This window comes from Dipodomys spectabilis, unplaced genomic scaffold (genome assembly GCF_019054845.1).
Source record: "Dipodomys spectabilis isolate Male_0828 unplaced genomic scaffold, ASM1905484v1 ptg000002l, whole genome shotgun sequence".
Taxonomy (NCBI): domain Eukaryota; kingdom Metazoa; phylum Chordata; class Mammalia; order Rodentia; family Heteromyidae; genus Dipodomys; species Dipodomys spectabilis.
Window position 1 is genome coordinate 60,740,593 of NW_024870679.1, and position 26,656 is coordinate 60,767,248.

The 26,656-nt window shown below is 37.2% G+C and overlaps 1 protein-coding gene across 2 annotated transcripts in view; it reads left to right on the forward strand.

Moving 5' to 3' along the window:
• Oma1 (OMA1 zinc metallopeptidase) overlaps positions 1-25,643 on the forward strand; it is a 54,513-nt gene extending 28,870 nt beyond the window's left edge. For both annotated transcript variants that reach the window (XM_042684877.1, XM_042684886.1), the window contains exons 8-9: positions 4,432-4,581; positions 25,186-25,643. In XM_042684877.1, the coding sequence (XP_042540811.1) occupies positions 4,432-4,581; positions 25,186-25,398 (363 nt within the window). In that variant the 3' untranslated portion in view covers positions 25,399-25,643. The remainder of the gene's footprint in view (positions 1-4,431; positions 4,582-25,185) is intronic.
• The last annotated feature ends 1,013 nt before the right edge of the window (positions 25,644-26,656 follow it).

Consider the following 26,656-nt stretch of genomic DNA (forward strand, 5'->3'; position numbering starts at 1 on the left):
ACAGATTACTTTGTTTAATGGGTGGGAACTAGGTTTGAAAAATACTCTAAGGTGTCTTGGAATGCCCTCACAGGGAGGAATTGTCCAGATGCCAGAAGTTACAATGCTCCTTCTGGGAAACACTGCTGGTTTCTTCATATAACCTGATATAACTATGCCAGTAGCACCATCTAGTGAGCAAATTGAGTAACAAACAGAATCTACTTTCACCACAGAAATAAGAAATAAGGGGAAAAACTCCCCCAAATTCTAAGCTTTATGTAAAATAGTAGATTATAGAATCACAGGCTTTTGGAGCAAGAAGGAAACTGGGAGCTGATTTCTCCTTTTCCTGGTAAGAATCCAGAGTCCACAGAAGTGTATCTGTTCACCTAATAACATACCTAGTTACTAGCAAGACCTTCCAGTCTTGTTTTCCCAGAAAGTATTCTGAGCTCTCATGACAGCGAACTGCCCTGTGTTTTATTTGAGTCTGACTGAGGTTCTTGGCTAGTCATTTAAGAAGGAAAAACAGCAAATAAGGGAATCACCTTGTTTAATCATCTTGTTTAACAAGTTATATCTTAAGTCTTACTTAGAACTTTATTTTTTGACCCACATAAATGAGTCTTTATTTACTAATTGATGTAATTTTACGTCTTAGTATTTTCTTTTTTCTTTTTTTTGGGTCCGGTCGTGGGGCCTGAACTCTGGGCCTGGGGGCTGTCCCTCAGCTCTTCAGCTCAAGGCTGGAGCTCTACCACTTGAGCCACAGTGCCACTTCCGGCTTTTTTCTTTTTGCTTATGTGGTGCTGAGGAATCGAACGCAGGGCCTCAGGCATTCAAGGCAAGCGCTCTACCACTGAGCTACCTTCCCAGCCCTCTTAGTATTTTCTTGTGACAAAGCTTTACCTAAGAAATGTACATGAAAATTATTTAAGACATAATTTATTGTATTGATTTTTAAGCTGACATGCTGACAATCATAGGATGTAGAGAGCTTTGGTAAAACACTTTAGCATTAAATAAACTACAGTATAATGTTTCCAATTTCTTTCTGTGTTTCTTTTTATTTGTTTGCTTGTTTCTAGTGGTACTGGAGCTTGAAATTAGGGTACTCTACCACTGGAATCATACCCCATATATATTTTTTCTTTTTTTGCGCTGGTCATGAAGCATGAACTCAGGGCCTTGGTGCTGTCCCTGAGGGTTTTTTTTTTTAACCCAAGGCTAGCACTCTTATCACTTAAGCTGCAGCTCCACTTCCAGCTTTTTAGTGGTTAATTGTAGATAAGAGTCTTAGATACTTTCCTGCCCAGGCTGGCTTTGCACTCTGATCCTAAGATCTCAGCCTCCTTAGATCTCAGCTTGACTTCTCAGTCTTTTGAGTAGCTAGGATTACAGGCATGAGTTGCTGATGTCTGGCTTAAGTTTCTTTTAACAACATCTGTTTTTGCTATCAGAATTACGTTGGCCTTATGAAAGGTATTTGGATATATTCCCTTCTCTTTGATATATATGTACATATATACATATATACAACATATATAAATACACACACACACATATATATATACATACACACACATATATCTATAGAAATGTTTGCAAAAGATTGGCTTTAGTCCCTTAAAACTCTGGTAGAATTTATCCCCTTAACGGGAGACTTTTCTATTACTGATTCAGACTTACATTGATCTGGTTAGAAAAAATGCTTGATATAATTTTAGTGTTCTTACAGTTACTGAGATTTGTTTTGTGTTCTAACATTTGATCTAGCCTGGTGAATGCATTGTATGTCCTGAGAAGAATGTGTATTTTGTTGCTGTGGATGCTTATTAACTCCATTTGGTCTATGTGTTGTTCAAGCTCAGTGTTTTCTTATTCATCTTCTGTCTGGATGATCTGTTCATTTTGAAAGTGTGAGGTATTGAAGTGTCCCTCTATTGCTGTATTCCATTATCACTCCCTTTAGGTCCTTTAATGTTTCCTTTATGTATTTAGGGCTCTGATGTTGGATGCAAACACATTTACAATTATTATATCCTCTTGATGAGTTGATCTCTTTAAAACTGTATCCTTTCTTTGTCCCTTTTTATACTTTTCAACTTGAAATATATTTTGCCTGATGAAAGTATAGCTTCCTTGCTCTTTTGGTTTCTGATTTTGCTGAATATCTTTTTCCTAACTCTTCACTTTCTATCTGTATGTGTCCTTAAAAGTCAGGTCAAATTCTTAGACTCTACATGAAGACTGGTTGGATCATGTTTCATTTTTGATAATGTTTGTGCACTGTACTGCAATAGTATGTCTAAATGTTCATGCTGGTTCTAATAAAGAATCACTAATTAATAAATTAATTTGAAAATAAATCAGGCTCTTGTTAGCAGTGTATAGTTGGATCTTGTTTTTATTTTTATTTTTAGATAATCCACCCAGTGCTGTCTTTTTTCCCCACACTTTTTTTAAAAAATTGTGAAAATACTGTACATTGGGGTTGCAATTAGATGAGCAAGGTAATGAGTACATTTCTTATCGAGCATTGTTGCCTCCTCCTTTGTTTCCCCTTCCCATTCCTTCCCATCTCCCCCCACCCCCATGTTGTCCTTTTTTTTTTTTTTAACATTTAAATCCATTTACATATAAGGCATTATTGATAGGTAAGGACTTAGTCTACTTTGCTAGTTGTTTTGTGGATACTTAATTTCTTTCTTCCACTCTTACTATATTCTTTGTGCATTGATGGTTTTCTGTAGCGGTGTGCTTTCCATCCTGTTTTTGTTTTATGCTCGTACTAGAGATTTTTGCTTTATAGTTGACATGAGGCTTATTTTTTAACAATGAATTTCAAGCTGATAATAATTTAATTTTTATTACATTCAAGGACTGTACATTTTTACCCCTCCTTCCATTTGAAGTGCTTGGTTAATTTTTTCATTTCAGAAGGAATCCTATCGCAATTCATTTTAGCTATAATTCTTATGAATAGTTGTGTCTTTCAACCTTTTTAATAAGGATGGTTATACACCATCATTAAAATTCTACAATATTCTAAGTATGTTTTAGTTTAACATATATCACTGGTTTGTCTTTTGTATATTTCATCTTATTGATTAGCAGCTTTTCATTTCAGTTTAAAGAGCTCCCTTAAAAAATTCCTATAAGAAAAGTCTAGTGATAATGAACTCCTTTTGTTTTTGCTTGTCTTAGAACATTTTTATTCTGAAAGACATCATTGCTGTATAAATTTATTATTGATTAGCAGGATTTTCCCTTTATCACTTTAAATATACAGCCATTTCACTGTCTCTTGGAGAGAGTTTCTGTTGAGACATCTACCTGAAGTTGTATTGAAATCTATCTGCAGTTGTATTGAGACTCATTTTTTTTTTCAATATGATATGTCTCTTATCTCTTGCTGCTATTGAAATTCTTTCTTTCTTTTGTGAGTTGATTATTATGTCATGGTGTGCTCCTCCTTAAATCAGATTTGATTGATGACCGATGTACCTCCTGCATATGTTTTTCCTCTTCTTTTTCCTTCCTCCTTCCCTCCCTCCCTCCTTCCCCCTCTTCTTCCCTCCCTCCCTCTCTCCCTTCCTTCCTTCCTTCCTTCCTTCCTCCCTCCTTCCCTCCCTCCCTTCCTTCCTTCTTTCCCCTTTCCATTCTCTTTCTTTTTCCATCCCTCCTCCCCCCTTTCGTCCCTTTTTTTCCTTTTCCTTCCCTCTTTCCCTCCCCCTTCCTCTTTTCCCCTCTCTTCTTCTTCCTTACTTTCTTTTCTTTTCTTTTTTATTTGTATTTGTTCTGGGACTTGAACAGGATCTTCGTACTGTCCCTGAGCTTTTATGCCAAAGGCTAGCTCTATACCACTTGAGCCACAGTTTTATCTCTGGCTCTTTAAAATTTTTTTTTTTTTCAGATAGGAGTCTTAATTAAAGATAAGAGTCTCATAGACTTCCCTGCTCTGACTGGCCTCAAACCAGTATCCTCAGCACTTAGCCTCCTGAGTAGCTAAGATTTTAGGTATGAGCTACCACCACCTGGCTCTTCCTTTTTCTTTTTACAGGGTCTTGCTATGTAGTTCTGCCTGTCTTAGAATTCACAATCCTCCTGTCTCATCCTCCCAAGTTTATAGGTATGTGCCACCATGCTTGTCTGGCTAAGATAAATTTTTTTTTCTTTTTTTTGGGTCCGGTCGTGGGGCCTGAACTCTGGGCCTGGCGCTGTCCCTCAGCTCTTCAGCTCCAGGCTAGTGCTCTACCACTTGAGCCACAGCGCCACTTCCGGCTTTTTTCTTTTTGTGTATGTGGTGCTGAGGAATCGAACCCAGGGCCTCATGCATGCAAGGCAAGCTCTCTACCACTGAGCCACCTTCCCAGCCCCCTAAGATAAATTTTTAAGCATGTTTTTGTAACTAAGCTCACTTTGTGCTTTTATTAATGTTGATTTCAGGCTTGTGTGGATGTAAGAGCCAGTTCAGTGTTTTGGCAGCAAATGGAGTTTGCAGAAAGCCTTCATGGTCATCCCAAATTGCCAGAATGGTTATCTACACACCCTTCTCATGGAAATCGAGCTGAACACTTGGATAGACTTATACCACAGGTGAGTAGCATATATAAGGCAGGAATTTCATTTACCAGATCCTTTATTGTTAATGCTGCTGCTACTTTTGCACAGTAAAAAAGAGTTCTAGCATGTCAACTGTTTTGATTACTATATTAATGGAATATCAGTTTTCAAAGGAAAGGGTTGCAAAGGTTTTATTTCCCCAAATCTTGGAGAGTAAATTACTAAATACACTTGGCTTTTCTCAGTGATGAAGACTTAACCCTTTAGAATCTGACTTTTAATTTTAATTGATTTGATAGAAGTTTGAAATTTGAGGCATAATTTTCAATACATTGATCATAATTTAATTTTTCCTTGGTAGAGGAAAGCTTTTTGTTTGAAATACCACTTAATGAATAGAAGTTTGGATCGATTCAGCTGTTTTAGAAAAAAATTCCTCATGTCAAGTGACATGTAGCCATTTTTACATAGAGTTAATAGATCAAGCTTTTGCCAAGTAATTTTCACTATCCTCTGAAAATCTGTTGATTTGTTACATCATTCAAAACATTTTCTGTGGTTTCCACATTAGTACAAAATGGGTGTCAGACACAAGTCGGCCAGGTACCACACTCCTTCAATTTCATTTGCACTAAATTTGCTAGTTATTTATGAAAGCAGAACATTCTTTAGTGATTGTAGAATTAGTATTGAATTACTTGCTCAAGGACAGCTCAGGAGATTCAGGTGTGTTCAGTATATCTTCAGATTGAGTCCTTGTTAAGGTACAAAGAGAAATAAGATGTGTTTCTTGATATTCATATGATGCCAAGTCCAAAATGATTCATACAAGGGGTATGATTCTTAAAAGTAGAAATATAGTAGCATGTAGTTGTAAGGCTGAAGAATGTTCATTGAGTTCTGGATAAAAAACAAGCACAAGATTTATTTATTCATGCAGTTGATCAATATTTATAGATATTATTTGCTAATCTATCATTGTTTGCCCCATTGCTAGGAATGAGTAAGAATGGAACAACCTCTGTTTTCCTGGAGCTAGGATCCCAGTTAAATAATGTATCCCGATAACAAACCTAGAGTATGTCAAGTATCAGTAAGCATGTTGGGAAAAACAAAGTAGGTAGAAGGATAGGCGACAAAAAGGGGTGCTATTGAACAGACTCTGTGCGGATTTAATAAGAGCAAGCCCTATAGATATTTGTAGGAAGAAACTTTCAGGCTAGAGAAAACAGGTAATGCAGAGGACCTGAAATGAGAGTATGTGTGTTGTATTCAGAAATAGCAAGGAAGACATGGGCTGAATGGAGCAAGGAGGTAGGGATGAGAGGGGAGAAATCGGTCCAAGGTGACATCCAGAGGGACCAGAACATGGAAGATCATTTCAGGTACCATCAGGACTTGGCATTTACTTCAAGCCAGTACAGCATTTTAAATGGAGGTGTGACGATGGGTCTTGTGCTCTGTAGTGATCACAGTGTGGACAAGAGTCCAGGCAGGAGGTGAATGTAAGAATCCTGGTAAGAGATGACATGTAGAAACAGAAGAGCGGGTCAGGAGGGGTCAGATTCTGAGTTTATTTAGAAAGAAATGATGATAGGATTTTGGTAATTCCAGCATACTTTGTGCCTTTTTTGAGTATTTGGGAAAATAAAGCATGACTTCTTAACACATTTTGTTTCATTTGGCTACTATAACTTAAGACCATGGACTGAAAGGTTAATAAATAATAGAAATGGCTTTCTCCCTGGAGAACCTCAGCTCAGTTTGCCAGCAGATTTGGTGTCCAGTGAGGGCCCACTTTCCAGTTCATAGACTGCTTGCTTCACAAGGTAAAAGGACAAAGGAGTTCTCTAGAGGATTATCTACTTGCATTTTGGAGACCAGGCCTTGATATGTTCCTCTGGCTGCATTGAACTTATCATGCTACTTCTCTGTTCTTCTGATGTTGGGGAAATTTACCTGAGTAATGTGTAGTGATCTTCAAAAGCCTGAGTAAGCCAAGAACAATGGATGTTTTATCTGTAACTGACTGAGTACTGTACCGTACCTTTAAGAGTTTTCTTTCTGCTGATTGGGAGCCATGGATCTTTTTTTTTTAATTGTGAAAATACCGTACAGAGGGCTTAACAATTACATGGGCAAGGTAATGAGTACATTTCTTATCAAGCATTGTTGCCTCCTCCTCTCCTCCTTTGTTTCCCCTTCCCATCCCTACCACTTCTCCCCGCTTGCCAAAGTTGTAAAGTTTGTTTTCGACCTAACGTCTTGTACATCTCTTTGTTGCAGTGGGTCCACCTGTATCCCTATTTAAACAATTTGCTTTTCCCCTTCCCCTCCACAAATTATACCAACATCAAAGCTATCAGCACAACTATGTTTATTGCAGCATTATTTACCATAGCTAAGATATGGAACCAACCCAGATGCCCCTCAGTAGATGAATGGATCAAGAAAATGTGGTATATATACACAATGGAATTCTATGCCTCCATCAGAAAGAATGACATTGCACCATTTGTTAGGAAATGGAAAGACTTTGGAAAAATTATACTAAGTGAAGTAAGCCAGGTCCAAAGAAACATAGGTCCCATGGTTTCCCTTATTTGCAATTACTAGTATATGTCTGAAACAAGCAGATACGGTCAGTTAAGTTGATGTTAGGTGAAATGAACCCCAAGATAAGGACTCAAATTTTTTTCTTTCTTGCAATTGTTTCTAACATATTTATAAGATGATTTCTTTGTTGCTTTGTATGTCCCTCCCTCACAGTATAATCCCTGTTTTCACTGTAGTTGATGTTGGGAGCAATGGATCGTATAGCTAAGCCACAGACCTTATATTAGAGCCACAGACCTTATAGCACCTAGGAAATCTCAGCCTGTCTCTAAAGCCACAACAAATATATGATTTCTTTATAATTCTAAAAATATATGCTTAAAATGAATGAATTCTATCTACTAGCCAACTTTGAAGCTTAGATTCTAAGTTTTGAAGTTGTAATTTAATCAAATTGATGAAGATTTTCAGAGAGGTTAAAGAAATGTGCTGTAGAGAAGTCTGTAAAATAATAGTGGGTTGTCTGGGTGCTGGTGACTTATGCTTATAATCCTAGCTACTTAGGAGGCTGAGATGGAAGGATCACAGTTGAAGCCATCCAGGACAAGAAAGTCCATCAGACTCTAATCTCCAAGTAACCGGTAAAAGTAAGAGGTGAAGGTATAGCTCAAATGGTAGAGCACCAGCTGGGAGCAGAAAAAGAATATGAAGCCTTGGGTTCAAGTCTCAGTACTGAGACACACACCACACACAAACACACACACACACACACACATACACACGCACACACACACACAAATAATAATAGGTTGATTAGTGAATATGGAGAAAAACCGGTTAGAGAAACAAATGTTGCTTGAGAGCTAAGAAAAAATGTAGGAGACATTTTACTTCTAAAAATAAACTATCCCAGTTCAGAAATTTAATTTGAAAACCTTAGATAAATTCCTTATATTCGTCCCCCCCCAAGTGATTAAATTCAATTTGAAAGCAATAAAATTCTATTACAATATTGGGACTTACTCAGTGATTGAAGTGAAACTGGTTGTTAGTGCAAGGGTATGTTGTTAATTAGAATACACAGTCATAACTCAAAGATTGGAAATCCCTTCTATCATAGTTCTAATTTCTGTAATGAAGCAAAGCAGTTCCTTTGGCAGTATATGGAATTATATGAGTCTGTATGCTACTAAAGACTACATTTTAGAGTTTTATATAGGGTGTTTTTTTCCTAGTTAAATGAGTACAGTGTTATATTCAACCATGGAGGCGCCTGTCCTTTTGATGTTTTATATTCTCAGACATGGCTTAAGTGGCATATGCCTTGAAAGTACTTGTAGGCCAAGTATAGTGGCTTATACCTGTAATCCCCATTACTCAGGAGACTGAGGTCAGAAGGAGTTTGGTTCAAAGACAGCCTGGGCAAAAGTTAGTGAGACCATCTTAATATTCTGGGCTGGAGTGTTAGAAACCTGTCATCACAACTGCTTAAAAGGCCACAGGTAGGGAGATTGCCCTGGACAAAAAGCAAGACCCTGTCTACAAATAACCTAGAAACAAAAAGGGCTGGAGGTTTGACTCAAGTGGTAAAAGTGCTTGCAAGACCCTGAGTTCAAACTCCAGTTCCCCACCCTCATCTCCTCTTGAAAAGATCAGCAGAGCATGGAGAAGCCTGGCCAACAATAATAGTTTTGGTCACTCCAAAGATGTGATGGCTAAAGACCTGAAACTGGACTACTGGGACAAATTTACCAGGAGTTGTGTAGAGAACGAGATATAGGGCAGAATAACATGAAAGTAGCTATTGCCACATTTAATTGGAAGAGAAGGTCAGTGCCTATTGTGGATCTGATTCATAGAAGAAACCAAGGTTCTGTGGTTCTGTGATGAGAACACAGATTTTGGTAACCATAACTTTTTAATTAACTGAATATTTTACTATAATCTTTCTGGATTTCAAAAATGTATTATTAGTTATCATAGTATGTCAGCATTTAAGATATTTTAAACTTATATTTTATGTATTCAACTAATGTTATCAATTGCTTGTTTATGCCACGTAGCAGGTGTAATAGGCAGATAGACAAAGATCTGCGCTCACAGTGCTTATTCTAAATAGGAAATGTGGGGAGAGGTGACCCCACCCATTAAGACCCCACCCTTATTAACCATAATTGCCTTTAGTTTCCATCTCTAGATATGTTCACCTTGGGAGCTAAGGCTTCAAAATATGAATGTGGGTTTAATGGGCAGGTAATCTGTGAGCCGAGATGAGCAGTGCTGGAAGAGCAGCTTCAAATGAGTTAGTCAGAGAAGTTGAGCCCTGTGGGAACTCTTGCTTTTACACAGAGATGGAGTGCTGGTGGAGGGTTTCAGCAGACCAGCCTAGTAGCAGGCCTGGTTTGTTCATGGAAGGCTGGGATCTGTAGATCCTGCAGAGCATATAGTTGTATCATTTTATAGTGCTCTGTCATAATGTATTGTTCAGTAAATAGACTAGTTCCTTCCTTGTGTTGTTTTTAAATCAAGATAACACCCCCAAATTAGAAAAAAATACCCTTGCTATGTGAATTCTGAGATAAAGCATGTGTGAATGTTTAGTTAAATATAATGCTGTAATCCACTAGCATTTAAAGAGGATAAATACAGGTTTGTAGTAATAATATTATTTGTTGTTAATGAGCTCATATGTTATAATTTTATTTACTTGAAATACTGTGTTAAATTTAGGAAACACATCCCACATATTTTGGTTACCATAACAACTGGGGTGAAAAATTGAAGAACAGATGTTGTATCAACCTGTTGACGTTTAATAGTATGACAGTTTTAAAATTATAGTTACACTGTTGAGACTTTAAATTTATGTATATCATAATTTGTCCTTCAAAGAAATACTGTAAGTTTTTTCAATAAGAATTTTTATAAAATATGAATAGGTGAGAGTAAAGGAAGCTGACTTCATAAATTTATTTTAAACCCCAAGTATTTAGTTGAGGTTTCATCTCTACTTCTCATCGTCTCTCTCTCTGCCATCCCTCTTTGGAGATGAAGAGGATGGCAATGATAGAACACATAGGAAGAGCAGTTAACTTGGAGTTGTTGCTTAGGATTATGTAATTATAATCTTAATTTGAATTGTATTTATTTTTGAGAATTCATCTTTTTGAACTATGATTTTATTATTATTAAGGTGTTGGACAAAGGGGTTACCATTTCATAAGTCAGCTAATTAGTACATTTCTTTTTATGGATAATGTTGCCCCTTCCATTGCTCTCTCCCAGTTTCCCCCTCCTATCCCTGCCCAAAAGTTACATAGGTCATTTTCCACATAGTATATACTGAATAACATGATTACATTTGTTCACTCTGCCTCCCTCCCTTTCTGCTTCCCACTCCCTAAAAAACCCAAAAGCTAAAACAAACACCATCACCCCCACCACCAAACTAACAGCAAAAAAAATCCCATGTTTCTATTTCCTGGAATTTGTTTTGTAAAACAGTATTTTAAATGTTCAGAGAAGTTACACTTTGGGTTCCTCCCCTCAGGCTATCCTGTTGTAGTCTGACAGTTCATGTGTGAATGACTAGAGTCCTGCATAGGTTATCATGTCTAGTTACATTTTAGATCTAGTGAATAGCACTTATTTTTAAATATTTTTAAAATGCCAGCTTTCAATGCCAGCTTAATTTGTAAGCTATATTATTTTATATCTTGATGCTCTGACCTACTACATTCTGATTTTAGGTTTCAGAATCACTCAATGCAGGCTATAAATACATTCATTTTAATTTCATTTTATTTTAAATCCTTTAAACTTTCTGGAAGCTAGGGGCTTGAACTCATGTGAAAACCATTCCTATACACTTATAATTGGGCAAAGTAAATGAATAAATTATTAATGTTATACCTCTCATGAGCAGAAAATGTGTTTAACATTACTGTGAAATGTCATTGTTGGCCAATGTACACAAACATACCCTATTCACCTTACAGAATTTCATTTTGTCTGACGTGGAGAGTATTGAGGAAAGGCAAATATCATAGCAGCTGCTGTAATTGAATTGGCCTCTGAATCATAGAAAGCCAGGGAGCCTGACAGTAACATTGTCTAAAACCTTAAAAAAAACATTATGGTGCATGTGATGTGTATCTACTTGAGACTGAAATGAATGGGCTATTAAAAAAAATTGCTTTTGGGGGAAGGGAAGAAAAAAAACAATATTTTCAGAAAAATGTCAAAAAGCTGGAGGTGATTTATTCCTTACCCCCCATTGTCTTGCTGTTTGTTTTCAAAGGGAACTTTTAATTTAATCACAAAGCTTCCTTCTCTTAAATTCATTTTTTCTTTTTTATTAAACTTCGTTACTATCATGTGCACCTTATAACTAATTTCTATTTTTCTTGTTATGTAGAACATAAAGAATCATACTGTTTGTCCACAGTTGTTTCCTAAATCCTTGAGTTGTTCCTGGGAATAAATATAGCCAGTGATCTTTAGAAAGGATAGAACATGTGTGTTCATTATTGATCAAGCTAATTAATAGATCCTCATATATTTATTTGAGTATGGGAATGACCACCCAGATCTATATTCTAGCAGTTTTTAGGTGTATAGTTGGTTTTTTTTTTTTTTGGGGGGGGGGGGTCCGGTTGTGGAGCTTGAACTCTGGGCCTGGGCGCTGTCCCTCAGCTCTTCAGCTCAAGGCTAGCATTCTACCACTTGAGCCACAGTGCCACTTCCGGCTTCTTTTTTCTTTTTGCTTATATGGTGCTGAGGAATCGAACCCAGGGCCTCAGGCATGCAAGGCAAGCGCTCTACCACTGAGCCACCTTCCCAGCCCTGTATAGTTGTTTTAACTGTGGTCCCATTCTGTAATAGCAGCTCTTCAGAAATTATTCCTCCTAACTGAAGCTTTGTCTGCTTTGACTGGTGTCTCTCCATCCTTAACTCCTCTAGCCTCAATCCCTGGAAGCCACCCACCTTTTAACATTTTTTTTAAAATGCTGGTTCCTGGTTTTGAACTCAAGGCCTGGGCACTGTCCCTGAACTTATTTGCTCAAGGCTAGCACTTTACCATTTGAATCACAGATCCACTTCTGGATTTTTTGTAGTTAATTGGAGGTTAAGAGTCTCATAGACTTTCCTGCCAGGGCTGACTTCAAACCATGATCCTCAGCTCTCAGCCTTGTGAGTAGCTAGGATTACAGATGTGAGCTTGAACTCAGCCTAGGTGCTGTCCCTCAGCTTTATTGCTCAGGGCTAGTGCTTTATAACATGAGCTACAGCTCCACTTCCAGCTTTTTGGGGTACTTAATTGGAGATAAGAGTCTTATGATATTTCTTGCTTAGGCTGGTTTCAAATTGTGTTTCTCAGATCTCAGCCTCTTGAGTAGCTACTACAGGTGTGAACTGTTGGTGCCTGGTTGATTCTGGCCTTTTTGATATTTGTTAAAAAAGATAGTTTTAGTTTCCTAGTCTCACCTGTCTTTCCTGCCTCAAAGTTCAGGGATGAGTCTTGTTCTCTTTCACCGCTTTTTTTTTTTTTTTTTAAACCATTCTGATGGACTGGGAAGGTGGCTCAGTGGTAGAGTGCTTGCCTTATATGCATGAGGCCCTGAGTTTGATTCCTCAGCACCACATAAGCAAAAAGAAAAAAGCCGGAAGTGGTGCTGTGGCTCAAGTGGTAGAGCGCTAGCCTTGAGCTGAAGAGCTGAGGGACAGCTCAGGCCCAGAGTTCAGGCCCCACGACCAGACCCCCCCCAAAAAGTAAAATAAATAAAAAATAAAAAACCATTCTGCAGCCATTTTGACTTTTTTTTTTTTACATTTTTTATTGTAAAAATGCTGTACAAAGGGGTTACAGTTACCTGAGCAAGATAATGAGTACATTTCCTATTGAGCATTGTTGCCTCCTCCTTTATTTTCCCCCTACAATTCCTTCCCTCCCACCTCCCATTTTGACTTTCATCAGTAGGTATATGGCAATACGAAATATAAATAAATGAAAAATATTCCATCAATCAGTTCTAGCAGGCACAATTCCTTTCTGTGAACAACTATCATTTACATTATTATTAATGTTTTACAACTTATAAATTGTAAAAATAGCTCAAAGACCATATGAAAGTGATAACTAAGAAAGATGCACTGTTTACTTAATAGAGTTCCTAATACCTTTTCTACCCATTTCTGTTTCTGGCTTTAGTTTTTATTTTCCCTCATCTTTCTTTCAAGGAGAAGATAACATCAAATAATCCAATAAGATTAATAAATATGTTTTGCTTATTATTAAGTAGACCTGTAGGAATTATCTTGGCCATATTTCTGTGTCTCTTGATGCAGTAACATTTTTTTCTCATTCATTTTTGTTAAATATCTTGCTAACTTAGTCTTTGGGTTGCAGTTGTTGATTCTGAACCCTTGGCTTTGAAAGAAAGTTTTGTTTTCAGAAATTAAGGGAGAGAGTTGGAAATAGAGATAATAGTATAGCTGAAGGCACTGAATTCACCCCTTGGGGAAAGCAAAGCCAATTAGCACAACCAGGAGATCACAGAGTGAAGAAAGGTTTATTCTTTGCAGCCGAAAGGGAGAGCAGCTCCCTGCCCCTGCAAGCATCAGTGATTGCCCTAAAAGTACCCTCCTAACTGCTACCAGTAGTGAAGGGACAGCTTTTATTTTTCAGGAGAAACATTAAAAACTCTCAGGAGCCATTTAGGACTAAAAGCCCAGATAGAAACTCAAGGGTCAAGTTGTAGAAATGCAAAAAATGGACTATAGAGACTGGAGAAGAGGAAGAAAAGAGGTTTTCTTTAAAAACCTTTTGTTTTACTTTTGATTAGGATTTTTATAAAAATGTAAAAATAATGATGTGAATAATTTAATGAGCCACCCATATTTTCTTGTTCGTTTTAGATAGTATCAACCCCCTTTCTATGCTTCCTTTATTGTTTTATTTTTTGTGCTGAGATGTATTTCAATGCAAATCACAAGCCTCAGGGCATTTTATTTCTAATTTCTTTATAAGAGGACAAAGTAATTTTTTTCTCCGCCCTTAGTAGTTCTTACAGTTTTTCTGTAACAAAAGAAAAAATAAATAGAAGTTTATTAATGAGTATATGTCATATATACTTATGAGTTTCCCAGAAAGAAGGTCTGAGTGGAGTTTTAAATACTATTTCCAGCTGCAAAGTCAGAGGATGTAGGGAAGGTTGGTTCTGGGAAGTTCCGGAGGAGCACAGCAAACAGAAGTAAGGTTTGTTCTGGAGGTTAGGTCAGTGCCTTTTCCTTCTTTTTCCTCCACCAGAGAGGACTTCCTTTACAGATGTGATTTGTTCTATCAAAAGAGTACTGATTTGGTTTTTAGAACTTTGCGTATATGTGCTGGTTCCCAAAATTGGCTATTTTGCTAAAGAGGAGTATTATGTGTGCCATATTCTGGTCTCTGGTGGTTATATTTTAGGGTGATGTGTCCTGAACTTCAGTGGCCTCCCTCTTACCCGACCCCCACCCCCATTCCCAAGTCTCAGAATGAGACTCAAAAAAGAATTTAATGATCATGGTTTATTCTGAGTGACAGAAAGGAATATGTCTTAGGGAAAGATGAGAACACAAGCTATGATGGGGAGGAAATATATGGTAAATAGAGTTGTTTTGTTATGTAAATAAGACTTTTCTTGGATAATAAAAGTTCAAGACTGGGTGATTATTTGGTCTTGGTCTAGTCTCCTGATAAGATTACTCAAGAAGAGATTCATGAGGAGGAGTTAGTTCTATCTGTCTGTACAGATGAAAGGAGATTGGAGAAAGTTTTGCCTTTGTCCTACTGTTCTCTAAGTGCCTTCAATTCAAAGTAAACAGCATACTAGGATGCCATCTTCAGGTGACATTTCTTGAACTCCTTTACCATCAACTGTGATAGGCATTTCAAAGAGTAGTTTCATTTTATACCATAATCATACCATTATCCTACTGTACTGATTGAGTATAACATGACTATAACTAACTGGAGTTAAAACTGCGATGACTGTTCAAGAATCACCCTAGATGGTTTTTCCTTGGTAAGTTCCCAGCAAACTATAAATAGACAAAACCACTAGAGTATATTGTAGAGCCTTAAAATGGACTACTGGTGTCAGGTATGCACCTAGCCAGTTTGAGCTTAAGACTGAATGAGATAAATTCTAGCTGGGACAAAGCTATTTTTGTCCTAAGCAGAACTCTGGAATTCCTGGTCTTGTGCTGTTCAGGACCACACTTCCTTCAGTAAATCACCGTAATAAATACCACTGGTGAAATGGTAGGTCAGTCTTCCTCTCTTGAGTCTCACTGCAACTTGGGGCTAGCACTCATAAGCTGAATCTGGGCTGTTCTAGAACACGTGCACAGTGATTTTTAAAAATCAAATATCATGTTACATATGTAGATTCTCTGTCAGAAAATATACTTTTATAATTGATTTGTTCAAGTTAGGACCTCAGGATGCACCCCTGTATTTTGTCCTTATGTCTGTATGTCTTCTTGGTATAAGTATAATACCTCATCTCTTTTGTTTTAATCTATAAACATGTCATTGACTTACTGAGTAAATTCATTCCTACATTGTAGATTCTAGATTCTTGTGTTTGCTTCCTTGTGCTATCATTTGACTTTTCTTTTTTTTTTTTTTTATGTTTTTTACTGTGAAAATACTGTACAGAGGGGTTACAATCACATGAGCAAGGTAATGAGTACATCTCTTATCAAGCATTGTTGTCTCCTCCTTTGTTTTCCCCCTCCATCCCTTCCTTCCCATCTCCACAACTATATCCACCCCCCCTGCCTAATTTGTAAAGTTCATTTTTCAACATAGCATCCTGTGCATCTCATTGTTGCAGTGGGTCAACCTGTATCCCTATTTAAACAATTTATTCCCTTCTGCTCCCCAAATTATACCAACATCAAATACAGTGAAAACAGGGTTTATACCATGGGGGAGGGTCACACAAAGCAACAAAAAGATCACATGGTACCTTATAAATACATTAGAAACAATAGCAAGAAAGAAAAAACCACTTGTGTCAGTATATGCAAATCAATATAATTTATCACATCAACAAGAGCAAAGATAAGAACTACATGGTTATCTCAATAGATGCAGAAAAAGCATTTGACAAGATCCAACACCCCTTTATGATGAAGGCTCTGAAAAAACTAGGAACCCATGGAACATTCCTCAATATAATAAAGGCTGTATATGACAAACCTACAGCCAGCATTATGCTTAATGGTGAAAAGCTAAAGCCATTTCCTCATTTGCCTTTTCTATATACCTGTTAACAGTATTCAAACTTTGGTAGTTACAGTTTATAGGTATAAAAACTCTGCTTCACATTGTTTGTTCTAAAGGGCTCTCCATTGTCTGCCTCACACACAGTGGTGTCAGAGCCCACCACTGGGTTTAGGTGGGACCAGTCCCACCCTTCCTTCTGCTGTGAAGACAGTTTTTACTCTAACGTTCCGCAAGTGATTGTGGGGTATAATTTGTACCCAGAAATTGCCTATCTCTCCAAGAACCTGAGTTCTTTTTTCCTTTTGGTTAAGGGACTTCTTTTTCCTCTACCTCAGATGTATCCCAGTGTGTGCCTTGAGGCAGAATGTCTGTAAACAATGAAGAATCTTAGGCCATCCAAATCAATTCTCATTAAATAATAGACGTCAAACCCCTTTTTCTTCTGTTCTAGAGTAGATCTAAGAGGTAGATAAAAGAGACTTTTAAGAAATTAGTGTGATAGTAAATATACAAGAAACAATGTCGAAAAGAAAGGACTGAGAAGGTAATTTTACATAAAACATTTATTGAATATTTGAATTTCCTTCATAAACAACAATATAAGGGCTCCATGAAAACCAAATCCAGTAATAACAATGAAAGCCTATGAAATGCTCATTGTCTTCTGGTAAGATGTTTTGAGAGGAGAAAATTTTAAAGAGCAAAACCAAGTCTCAAATCTCACATGCATCTGGAGAAAATGTTAGTGTATTAGTGAGGATGGCTTCAGTGGCAATAACCACAAATGCCATGCCTATGGAGTTGTCAACAAAGGCCTGACTTAATCATCTGGAAAGTGACAGGCACGAGGAGTGACCACAAATGAAAGATACATTTATTTTTTGGAAATCCCTAAAGTTGTGGAATACAACAGAGAAGTTGTAAAACTTTTAGTGGAAGCTGTAAAAATTCTGGATGCCCCAGAGCAAAAACTCATTGATGTGGAAGGCAGAAACATAGTACAACTGAATTAAAACACTCGAACCAAGAAAAGTCTAAAAAAAGGAAAGAATTGAAAGACCAGCAAGTCCAAGCTGCACATAGTAGTAAGGAAGACAAATACATTCATTCCTCTTCTCTTGTCTTCATTTATTTAACCATGATATCTATATCACATTCCCATGATAAATAACATTTCTCAAGATGTGTTTTTGGATCCCACAGTATGATAAGTACGTGAGAAAATCTAAGACTGCAAAATGCACCATTTAAGCTTACAAAGTTTTAAATCTTGATTGCAAAGAAGAGGCTGCATATTACTTTTTCAGATTTTGATGAAATATAAATGTTTAAGAGGAAAGAAATAGGAAACAATGAAACTAGCACACGTTGGTTCATGATCTGGACAAACCAACTTTTCTTTCTTCTAAGATAGAAGATCATGAATGAGTGCTACCCGAGAAGCGTATCAGCAAAATGCCCAGCAGGAGAGCACTGACAGCCAGGGACTAGACTAGACTAATTCTATTAAGTTATAGCATTCTTCTTATGCCATTGGAGAACAGTTAGGAAAATTCATTCAAATAGTATGAAAAATAAGATTTAACTGACATAAGAAAATAAATGCTATGAAAAAGTATATTTTCTGTAATGTTTTCAGAGTCTCTGCTACCAGTATGACTATGTTTATTGCAGCATTATTTACCATAGCTAAGATATGGAACCAACCCAGTTGCCCCTCAGTAGATGAATGGATCAAGAAAATGTGGTATATATACACAATGGAATTCTATGCCTCCATCAGAAAGAATGACATTGCCCCATTTGTTAGGAAATGGAAATACTTGGAAAAATTATATTAAGTGAAGTAAGCTAGGCCCAAAGAAACAAAGGTCCCATGGTTTCCCTTATTTGCAATATCTAGTATATGTCTGAGTCAAGCAGAAACAGTCAGATAAATTGATGTTAGGGAAATGAGCCCTAAGATATGTATTCAAATGTTTTTTTTTCTTTCATGCAATTGTTTCTAACACATTTATAAGATATTTCTTTGTTGCTTTGTATGTCCCTCTCCCACGGTATAATCCCTGCTTTCAATGTATTTGATGTTGGTATAATTTGTGGAGGGGAAGGGAAAAAACAAATCATTTAAATAGGGATACAGGTGGACCCATTGCAACAATGAGATGTACAAGTTGTTATGTCGAAAATGAACTTTACAACTTTGGCGGGGGGTAGGATGGGAAGGGATAGGAAGGAGAAACAAAGGACAAAACATGTGTGTATTTGTGTAAAGACTATGGCCAGATAGTCTAGATAATACATTAAGATTAAGAAAATAAAAGTTACAAGGTGATGGCCCCATAAAAATTTAAATATACATGTTAGAAATTTGCAAACAGTAAGAGTATACATTAATTTCAAAAATTGATAATGATTTAGTTAATATTTTCATGGGTTGGTGCCAAACCTATATTCAAAGAAAATGTATCAATTTAATTGTTTATATTAATAAGAGAAAAAGATAAATATAATAATAGAGAACTAAAAAAACACTTCAAATCAGGAAAATACAATCAAGGAAATTAAGCAGAAATACGCAAAATGGCAAGAGTTGATTCTTTGGGGAGAATTAGTTAAAATGACATTCATTGGCCCAGTTATACAAAGAATAAAATGCAAATGTGATCAGAGAAAGAGAAACAATAATATACTATGAAACCATAATATTTTAGAAAATATTACTTTAGTTAGGTGATGTTCGTACTCATGTGAAAATAAAAAATGTTACTGCTTATGCCTGCATGTGTGCATGTGTGTGCATGTGTGCATGTCTGAGTGTATTTGTAAATTACCAGAGTATATGCAATCAACATTGAAATTTCAGTAAACCAGAATGAACCTACTTAGATTAACTTTGGAAAGAGAGGCAGTGTAAATAAGTCAATTTAAAAAATATTCGAGGGCTGGGAAGGTGGCTCAGTGGTAGAGTGCTTGTCTTGCATGCATGAGGCCCTGGGTTTGATTCCTCAGCACCACATAAGCAGAAAAAGCCAGAAATGGTGCTGTGGCTCAAGTGGTAGAGCTCTAGGCTTGAGCTGAAGATCTGAGGGACAGCACCCAGGCCCAGAATTCAGGCCCCACTACCAACAACAACACAAATGAGAACCTAGAAGTTCTAACAGATTAGTAAAGAAAAGAGTACCTAGCTCTCATGGGATTTACTTGGAGAATTTTTTCGGAAGTCCAAAAAGTAATTATCCAGGAACTAATTAGTTGTAGTCTCAAAATATAAAAAGAAATGCTATAAAGTGATTCATTAAATGAATAAAGTGACTATTAAATGATTTTATTTTGACAGTTTGATAGACAAACCTTTGAAAGAATTTGTGGATTGAGGCTACTTAGTCAGTGAACAATCTAGGCTGCATTTCAATAATTATTTACTATGAGCAAGTAAATTGCCTCAGATTCATAAGTGACATCATGAAAGAAAAGCTATTATGTCATATGAGGAAACTTTGGACCAATCTTTCACCCCTCCTTACTCCCTTCATCAAAGAGCATCTTTAACTTAGGAATCTGTGCCTCCAGCATGGCTGTTACCTGGTACAGGTCACCAGCATATCTGTTCTAGATCCTGCAACCATCTCCTCCTTGAGTCTCTTCTGTTCTCCTCAAGCCCTATTTTCAATCATCTTTTTTTTTTTCTTTTCTTTTTTGTTGGCCATGGGGCCTGAGTGCTGTTCCTTGAGCTCTTTTGCTTAAGGCTTGCATTCTACCACTTTGAGTCACAGCTGCACTTTTGGTTTTCTGCTGGTTAGTTGGAGTCTCACAGACTTTCCTATGTGGGCAAACTTTGAACCCCAGTTCTCAGATCTCAGCCTCTTGAGTAGCTAGGATTACTGGTGGCATGAGCTATCAGTATCCAGCTCCCAGAATAATTTTCTTACTGTAATTTTCTTGCTTTCAGTGTTTTCTCATCTCCTTCAGTTCTTACATCACATAATTTGACTACTGACCACTCCTCCAACTTTATCAGCTGTCTCTCTCTCCCCAAGTTTTCCTTGGTTTCAGCCAAGGAAAGCTTGTTTCCTCCCTTTTTACAGCTACTCTACTTCCTGATTGCTTTGCCCAAAGAATCATTCCTTTAGTTCTTCATAGAAATGTCACCTCCTTGGAGAGGCGTTCTCTGATCTTTTCATATAAAATAGCTCTTCTCACATGCAACAATCCTTCATTTTCTGACACGATGCATTATTCAGTCTCTTCATGTACTTAACTAAAATGATTTTGTTTACTGTTTATTGTCTGTCTTCTACCCCAGAATGTATGGTTCTTGTCCTCTATCCTTAATGACTGTGAGTTTCTGAGATGCCCAGTGAATATTTAAGTGACTGCTTGGTGTGTAGTAATAGGAAAAATAAGCAATATAATTGTGGCTAAAAATAGAAGAGTTGGCAGTAGAATTGGATAGCTCTTCCACTCCCTTAGAGAACATTAGCTTGTAGGAAATTATAGTTAGATATGGGGAAAAGATGTTCATAGGATGTAGTAGTATAAAAATAGTAGTCTTTTCCTTCTGAGCTAGCTAGCTAACTTTGAGAAAGAAAATCTGACCCTTGGTTTTTTGTTGTTTTTTTTTTTCTGTAAGTAGAATCAGGGTAGCAATATCTCCTAGCTTTTGTTTCTGTACTTGTGTGTTTGTGTGGGTAGGGTCCTGCTATCCACTTTCCCTCCTCACCTTCCTTCCTTCTAAGACACTTTAATAATAAGTATTGTTCACTCAATATTGTTAAAATGATTCACATTATAACATCGGTCCAGACAACTTAACTAAAAATATCTGGCACAATGTAAGGCACAAGGTGAACAGTCAGAGTCTTCTTTGACTTTAGGCCGCCTAATTGTATGTTAGTGTCAAATCTTCCTTGGGATTCTTCCTTGGGATTCATATATTCCTGCTTTGAGAGTCCCTTCCTGCTTTCTCATAGACTGTAAATTCTTCAGGCAGTTTCCCGTGGCATTTATCATAATGACTTATTCATAGCTAGTGTTCTATAAATGTTTGCTTAACATTCAGAATGCATTTATTAAGTGCCTTTTACATGCAGTACATAGAGTTAAACAGAGGGGAAAAAAAGCAAAGGAAATGGAAAGGCATATTCTAGTTATTCATTGGGAAAATCCTGCTCCCTTTAGAAGAGATGAAGAATGAAGGTATATCTAATATTATATATTTGAATTTATGAAAAGAAAAAGATGTTGGCACCATGGAATATAATAAAATAAATATGGAATGGAGAGTGAAAAAACCAGAAAAACATTGCATCAAGATATCAGATAAAATTTTACTAAATCAAAATAGATTATGTGATGAAAATACAAACTATTCTATAACAGGATGTGGCTTCATAGCAGAAGGAAGGCAATTTGCACATGAAGAGAACCCTTATGAAGAATGTGTGGTTGTTCTAGCCATTAGTGAAACATTGCTGAAACATTTAGAAAGGGCCTGAATTCAGTCAAATTAAAATATTCAATGAATGTATCACATGCAAAACTTTTATGTATTACCATAAAAAACATGTTGGAAAAAGACATCAAAAATGAAAATAGGACCTAACTCTAGCTTTTTAAATTCCAAGTCATTTTCTTCAATAATAAACTTATCTTTTCCCAAGCAGTTTGAGGTTCATAGCAAAACTGAGAAGGTAAAGTGAGTTCCCATAAATACCTGACTTCATATAGAGCCTTCCACTTGGAACAGAGCAACACATTTATTACATTGGAGCCTGCACTGACCTGTCGTTATCATCTTAAACTGGCTGTTTACATTAGGGTTCACTGTTGTGAGCCTTTATTCTGTGTGTTTTAGTAAATGCTTAACCACATGTGCCTACTTTAGTTATATCCTTAGAACAGTTTCATTGCCTTAATTTTTTTTCTCTGCTTACTATTCTTCCACTCCTGGCATTCACTGATCTTTGTAGTCTTTATGCTTTCTCAGATACTTCTTAGTAATATGCACTTAAATTTCTTCCATATGTCTTGTCATCATCTTCCTAAAGATGTATATTATTCTATTATCTGGACATAACACATTTACTGAAAGATATCTTGGCCAAAGTTTGGCCAAAAAAGGTGTGATACTCTCCAAGCCAACTTCTATTCTTCGCCTCTCATTTAGCTTCTCTGGGGATCAGATCCTTCATATGTAAAATTAAGCTGATGTTATCTAAGGATCCTGAGGTTTGAAGTTATGTAGCTATCTAGATAAAAATCATGAGATCATGTTGTCCCGATTTTGAATGAACTCAGGTATGGTTGTAAATTTTAATGATATTAACTATTGGTAACATCTTTTTGGTAGGGCCTGGTGTAATGTGATACATGTGTGTTATCACTTGCTACTTAAGAGGCAGAGGCAGGAAGATCACAAATTCAACGTTATCCTGGGAAAAGTAAGAGACCCTGTCTCAAACCAAAGTGCAAATAAAAGTACATGGCTGAAGTGGTAGAGTGCTTGCAAGCATGAGGCTTTTAAGTTCAGTGTCAAGTCTTTCTAAACAAAACAAAACAAAAAAACTCCCTAGGTTGGGAAGGTGGCTCAGTGGTAGAGTGCTTGCCTTGCATGCATGAGGCCTTGGGTTTGATACCTCAGCACCACATAAGCAGAAAAGACTGGAAGTAGTGCTCAAGTGGCTCAAGTGGTAGAGCGCTAGCCTTGAGCTGAAGAGCTGAGGACTGTGCCCAGGCCCAGAGTTCAGGCCCACGACCAACAACAACAACAACAACAAAAACAAAAAAAACCCTTTCTGTAAAAACAGATTAGTCTTTTTTACACAATTATAACTTGTTCTTACTCTTTGCTAAGATCTCTCTCTTTGGGGGATTATCAAATCAACTGAAATGGAAGTTGAAAAATATGTTTTTTTTTCAGAAAAGAAATAATTTCATAGCAGGGTAATTTATAGAAGCCAAATAAAACAGAATAAGACTGTGGGAACATGTTATATATTAAGTAGTAGAAGACTACAAAGTAATTTATAAAAGGGCTGAGGCCACTACTCTGACTGATGTGTACCTAGTACCTTACTCAATGTGTAGTCTAAAAATTTGCTACATATCAACAGACCAAACAAGTGAGTTGAGAAGAAAAGTATTTATTGAGCATGCAAAGATGATAGGTGTCCCTGATCTCTGTCTGCTACTTTGCTTTGCTTATGGCTAAACTCAACTGGTTTGGTTGCTGCCTACTGAACTCTATACCTTTTTCCTAATGCTGGTTTGGGGCTTAGTCACGTGGTTCAGCCTCCCAGAGTGAGTGAAGGCACTATAGCAAGAGAGACTATGTCCAAGTTTTTTGCCAAGAATTTCGTGGCTTATGCCTGCTGCATTGGTATAAATCTCCATAGTATCTTCTTTTATCTTTAGAAGTTACTATTCAGCTAAGGGCTTGACTTGCTGCTTAACTCAGTGTTACTTTATTAATTCGCTTAATTCTTATTCAAGGTAATGAGCATCTTAAATCTATTGTATTATGAGCTTCAAAGATGGAGCCCTGTTACCAAATACCTTCAGGTTAAGTAATGCCTTTTTCCTCTTTCATCAGAAGTACTCATAGCCCAGGTTTCTAGATCCCTTTCTGATTTGTCCCTGGTTGCATGTGAGGCTGAAGGGAATTTTCTCATCTAAGAACCTGTGACCCTACCAGGCCAACACTCTGGGTATCTGGATTAGTGCTCCCTCAGTTACTTCCATTAGGATGCATGATTCCTAATAAGTCAGAAGTGCGGTATTTCCCTGTAAATACCTTCCTTAAAAAAATCTAAATAGGGGCTCACTGGTAGAGCACTTGCCTTGCAGCATGAGGCCCTGGGTTCGATTCCCCAGCACCACATAAGCAAAAAGAAAAAAAGCCGGAAGTGGCGCTGTGGCTCAAGTGGTAGAGCACTAGCCTTGAGCTGAAGAGCTGAGGGACAGTGCCCAGGCCCAGAGTTCAGGCCCCATGACCGGACCCCCCCCCCCCCAAAGAAATCTAAATATTAAAGACTTTTTTCTTAAAATACCTTAATTTTAATAGCTCAAAGGCATCCATATTCCCACTAAGACTACTTACATAGAGCAGCAGCCCTTGCCTCAGTAGTAACTATTTCTTACTTTGTTGCAAGATATTTTTTTCTTTACCCAAGGTGTCTAGATGTCTAGAGAGCCTTGCCATCTTTTAGGTTTACGCCCTCTCTTACTCGGAGGGTCAGAGCTGAGGCCTCTTATCACTGCCACCTGTGGTACGTGCACATATAATCATCCTACTCTTCCCTTTTTCCAACATGGGTAGGTCAAGACTGAGCACTTTACATTTGAACTGATAGTTGCCGTTGAACCATGTAGCACTCTGATTGTTTCCCCTTTTCTTGCAGCATTTTATTTTTCCTGGAGTAGGAATTGTCATGATCTTGATTTGTTTCCTTTTTTAGTTATTACTCCAGTTGGGTGTTTTACTTGTGTTCATTTTTTTTTTTACAGTATGTTCAACATGTATATCTTACTTTGATGAGTGGTCATTCTGCTCAGCTGAAATTTGACAGGACATAGTGCTGATCTCTCTCTCTCTGTTTATCTCTCTCTTTTCAGCAGAACATTTGGGTAGTTAGAGAAGGTACAATATTGTTTAAAATATTACTTGAACAAATAATGAAAAGTAACTCCTTCTTATGGTTGTAATTTAAGATTAGCTTTTATTCTAAAAACGCAGAATATTTTGCCACATTTTATTCATTTTGTATAGAGCCTATTGGGAATTGCATTGTACTCTTTCTTTCTAGGCTCTGAAAATTAGAGAGGTCTGTAATTGCCCGCCTCTTTCTGGACCTGACCCTCGATTACTATTCAAGCTCACCATGAAACATTTTCTTGAAGAACCAGAGAAAGAAGAGACAGATACCACCATTAAGAAACAGAAAGTAGATACAGTTCCCACTCAAAAGCAGGAACAGATACCATTAACATACATGGTGCAGAAAAGAACTGGAAGCTGAATTAAAATTTATGTGACTTGAGATTTGTGGAGAATACAGCAATTGTTACCATTTTTATGTTACTTTTTAAAAAAATGATGCTTGAAATGAAAAAAAAAGATATTCAGGGTCGAATCATGTATCTTACAGGTATTGCTAAATTCTGCTAGGTTTTTATTTTTCATGAAATATTGATGCATTTTAATCTATTTTAAAATACTTTCAATGAGGAAAATGTCATGGAATAAATTTATATTACACATTTTGCTGTCTGGTACTTGCTTTTGATTTGGAAGGCAGACACATGTGGATGAGGAGTCAGGATATGTAGTAACTTACTGTGGAGAAGTTCCTGCTGAGCCAAAACTGCATGTGAGAATCTAGGTGGCTATGATGAACTGGTAAGCCAATGGGCTGAAAGCAATCTGATGGCAGAAAATGGTTTACATTGGAGTGGGATTTCATGCAAAAGGGGACCATGAGATAGAGAATTTCCTAATCCTCATCTGTGGATGGCAAGGGACATGGCTACAGGCAGAGGTGGAGCAGACCATTTTTGTACAGAAGCACAGTTGTTGCTACCTGTGGGTCCAGAATGGAGAGAGAGGCACTTCATTCTGTGGTGGAATGTTTCTAGGAGCCATTTTTGACTCCTCAGCAGTATAACAACTTGGGATTCTGGGCTTCTCAGAGAAGATATCCTCTTTGTTCTCACTGAGGGCATCACCAGGAAAGGCAGAAGCAAGGTGCTGCCCCCAAGTTCCTCTCCCTGACCAGCAGGCATCAAGTGTACCAAGCAAGAATACGAGAAGCACAAAATGGCACATCCAGTCATGACCAGAAATTGCTGAAATTACCTAAGTGTGGAAGTAAGTTTCTAAAATATGAATTAATATTTGTACACGATCACTCTTACTCAAAAACTGATGAAATCTAATGATACCTAGGTAACATTCTCAAGGACATTTTTCATTTCTTTTTAAAAAATAATTTTATTGGTACTATTAAGGTGTTATACAGAAAGGCTACCATTTCACTAGTCAGGTAATAAATACATTTCTGGTCCTTTTTTGGATAAAGTTACCCTTTCTGTTACTTTCTTCCAGTTTCTCCCTCTCTGCCCACAGGTTACATAGGCCATTTCCTCAGTGTATACTCAAGCATGATTTCATTCGTTTACCCTTCCTTGTTCCCTTTCTGCAACCCCACCTTCTTATCCACCCTAGAAGAAAAAAACCCAAAGCAAAGACAAACACCACCACCACCACCACCACCAAAA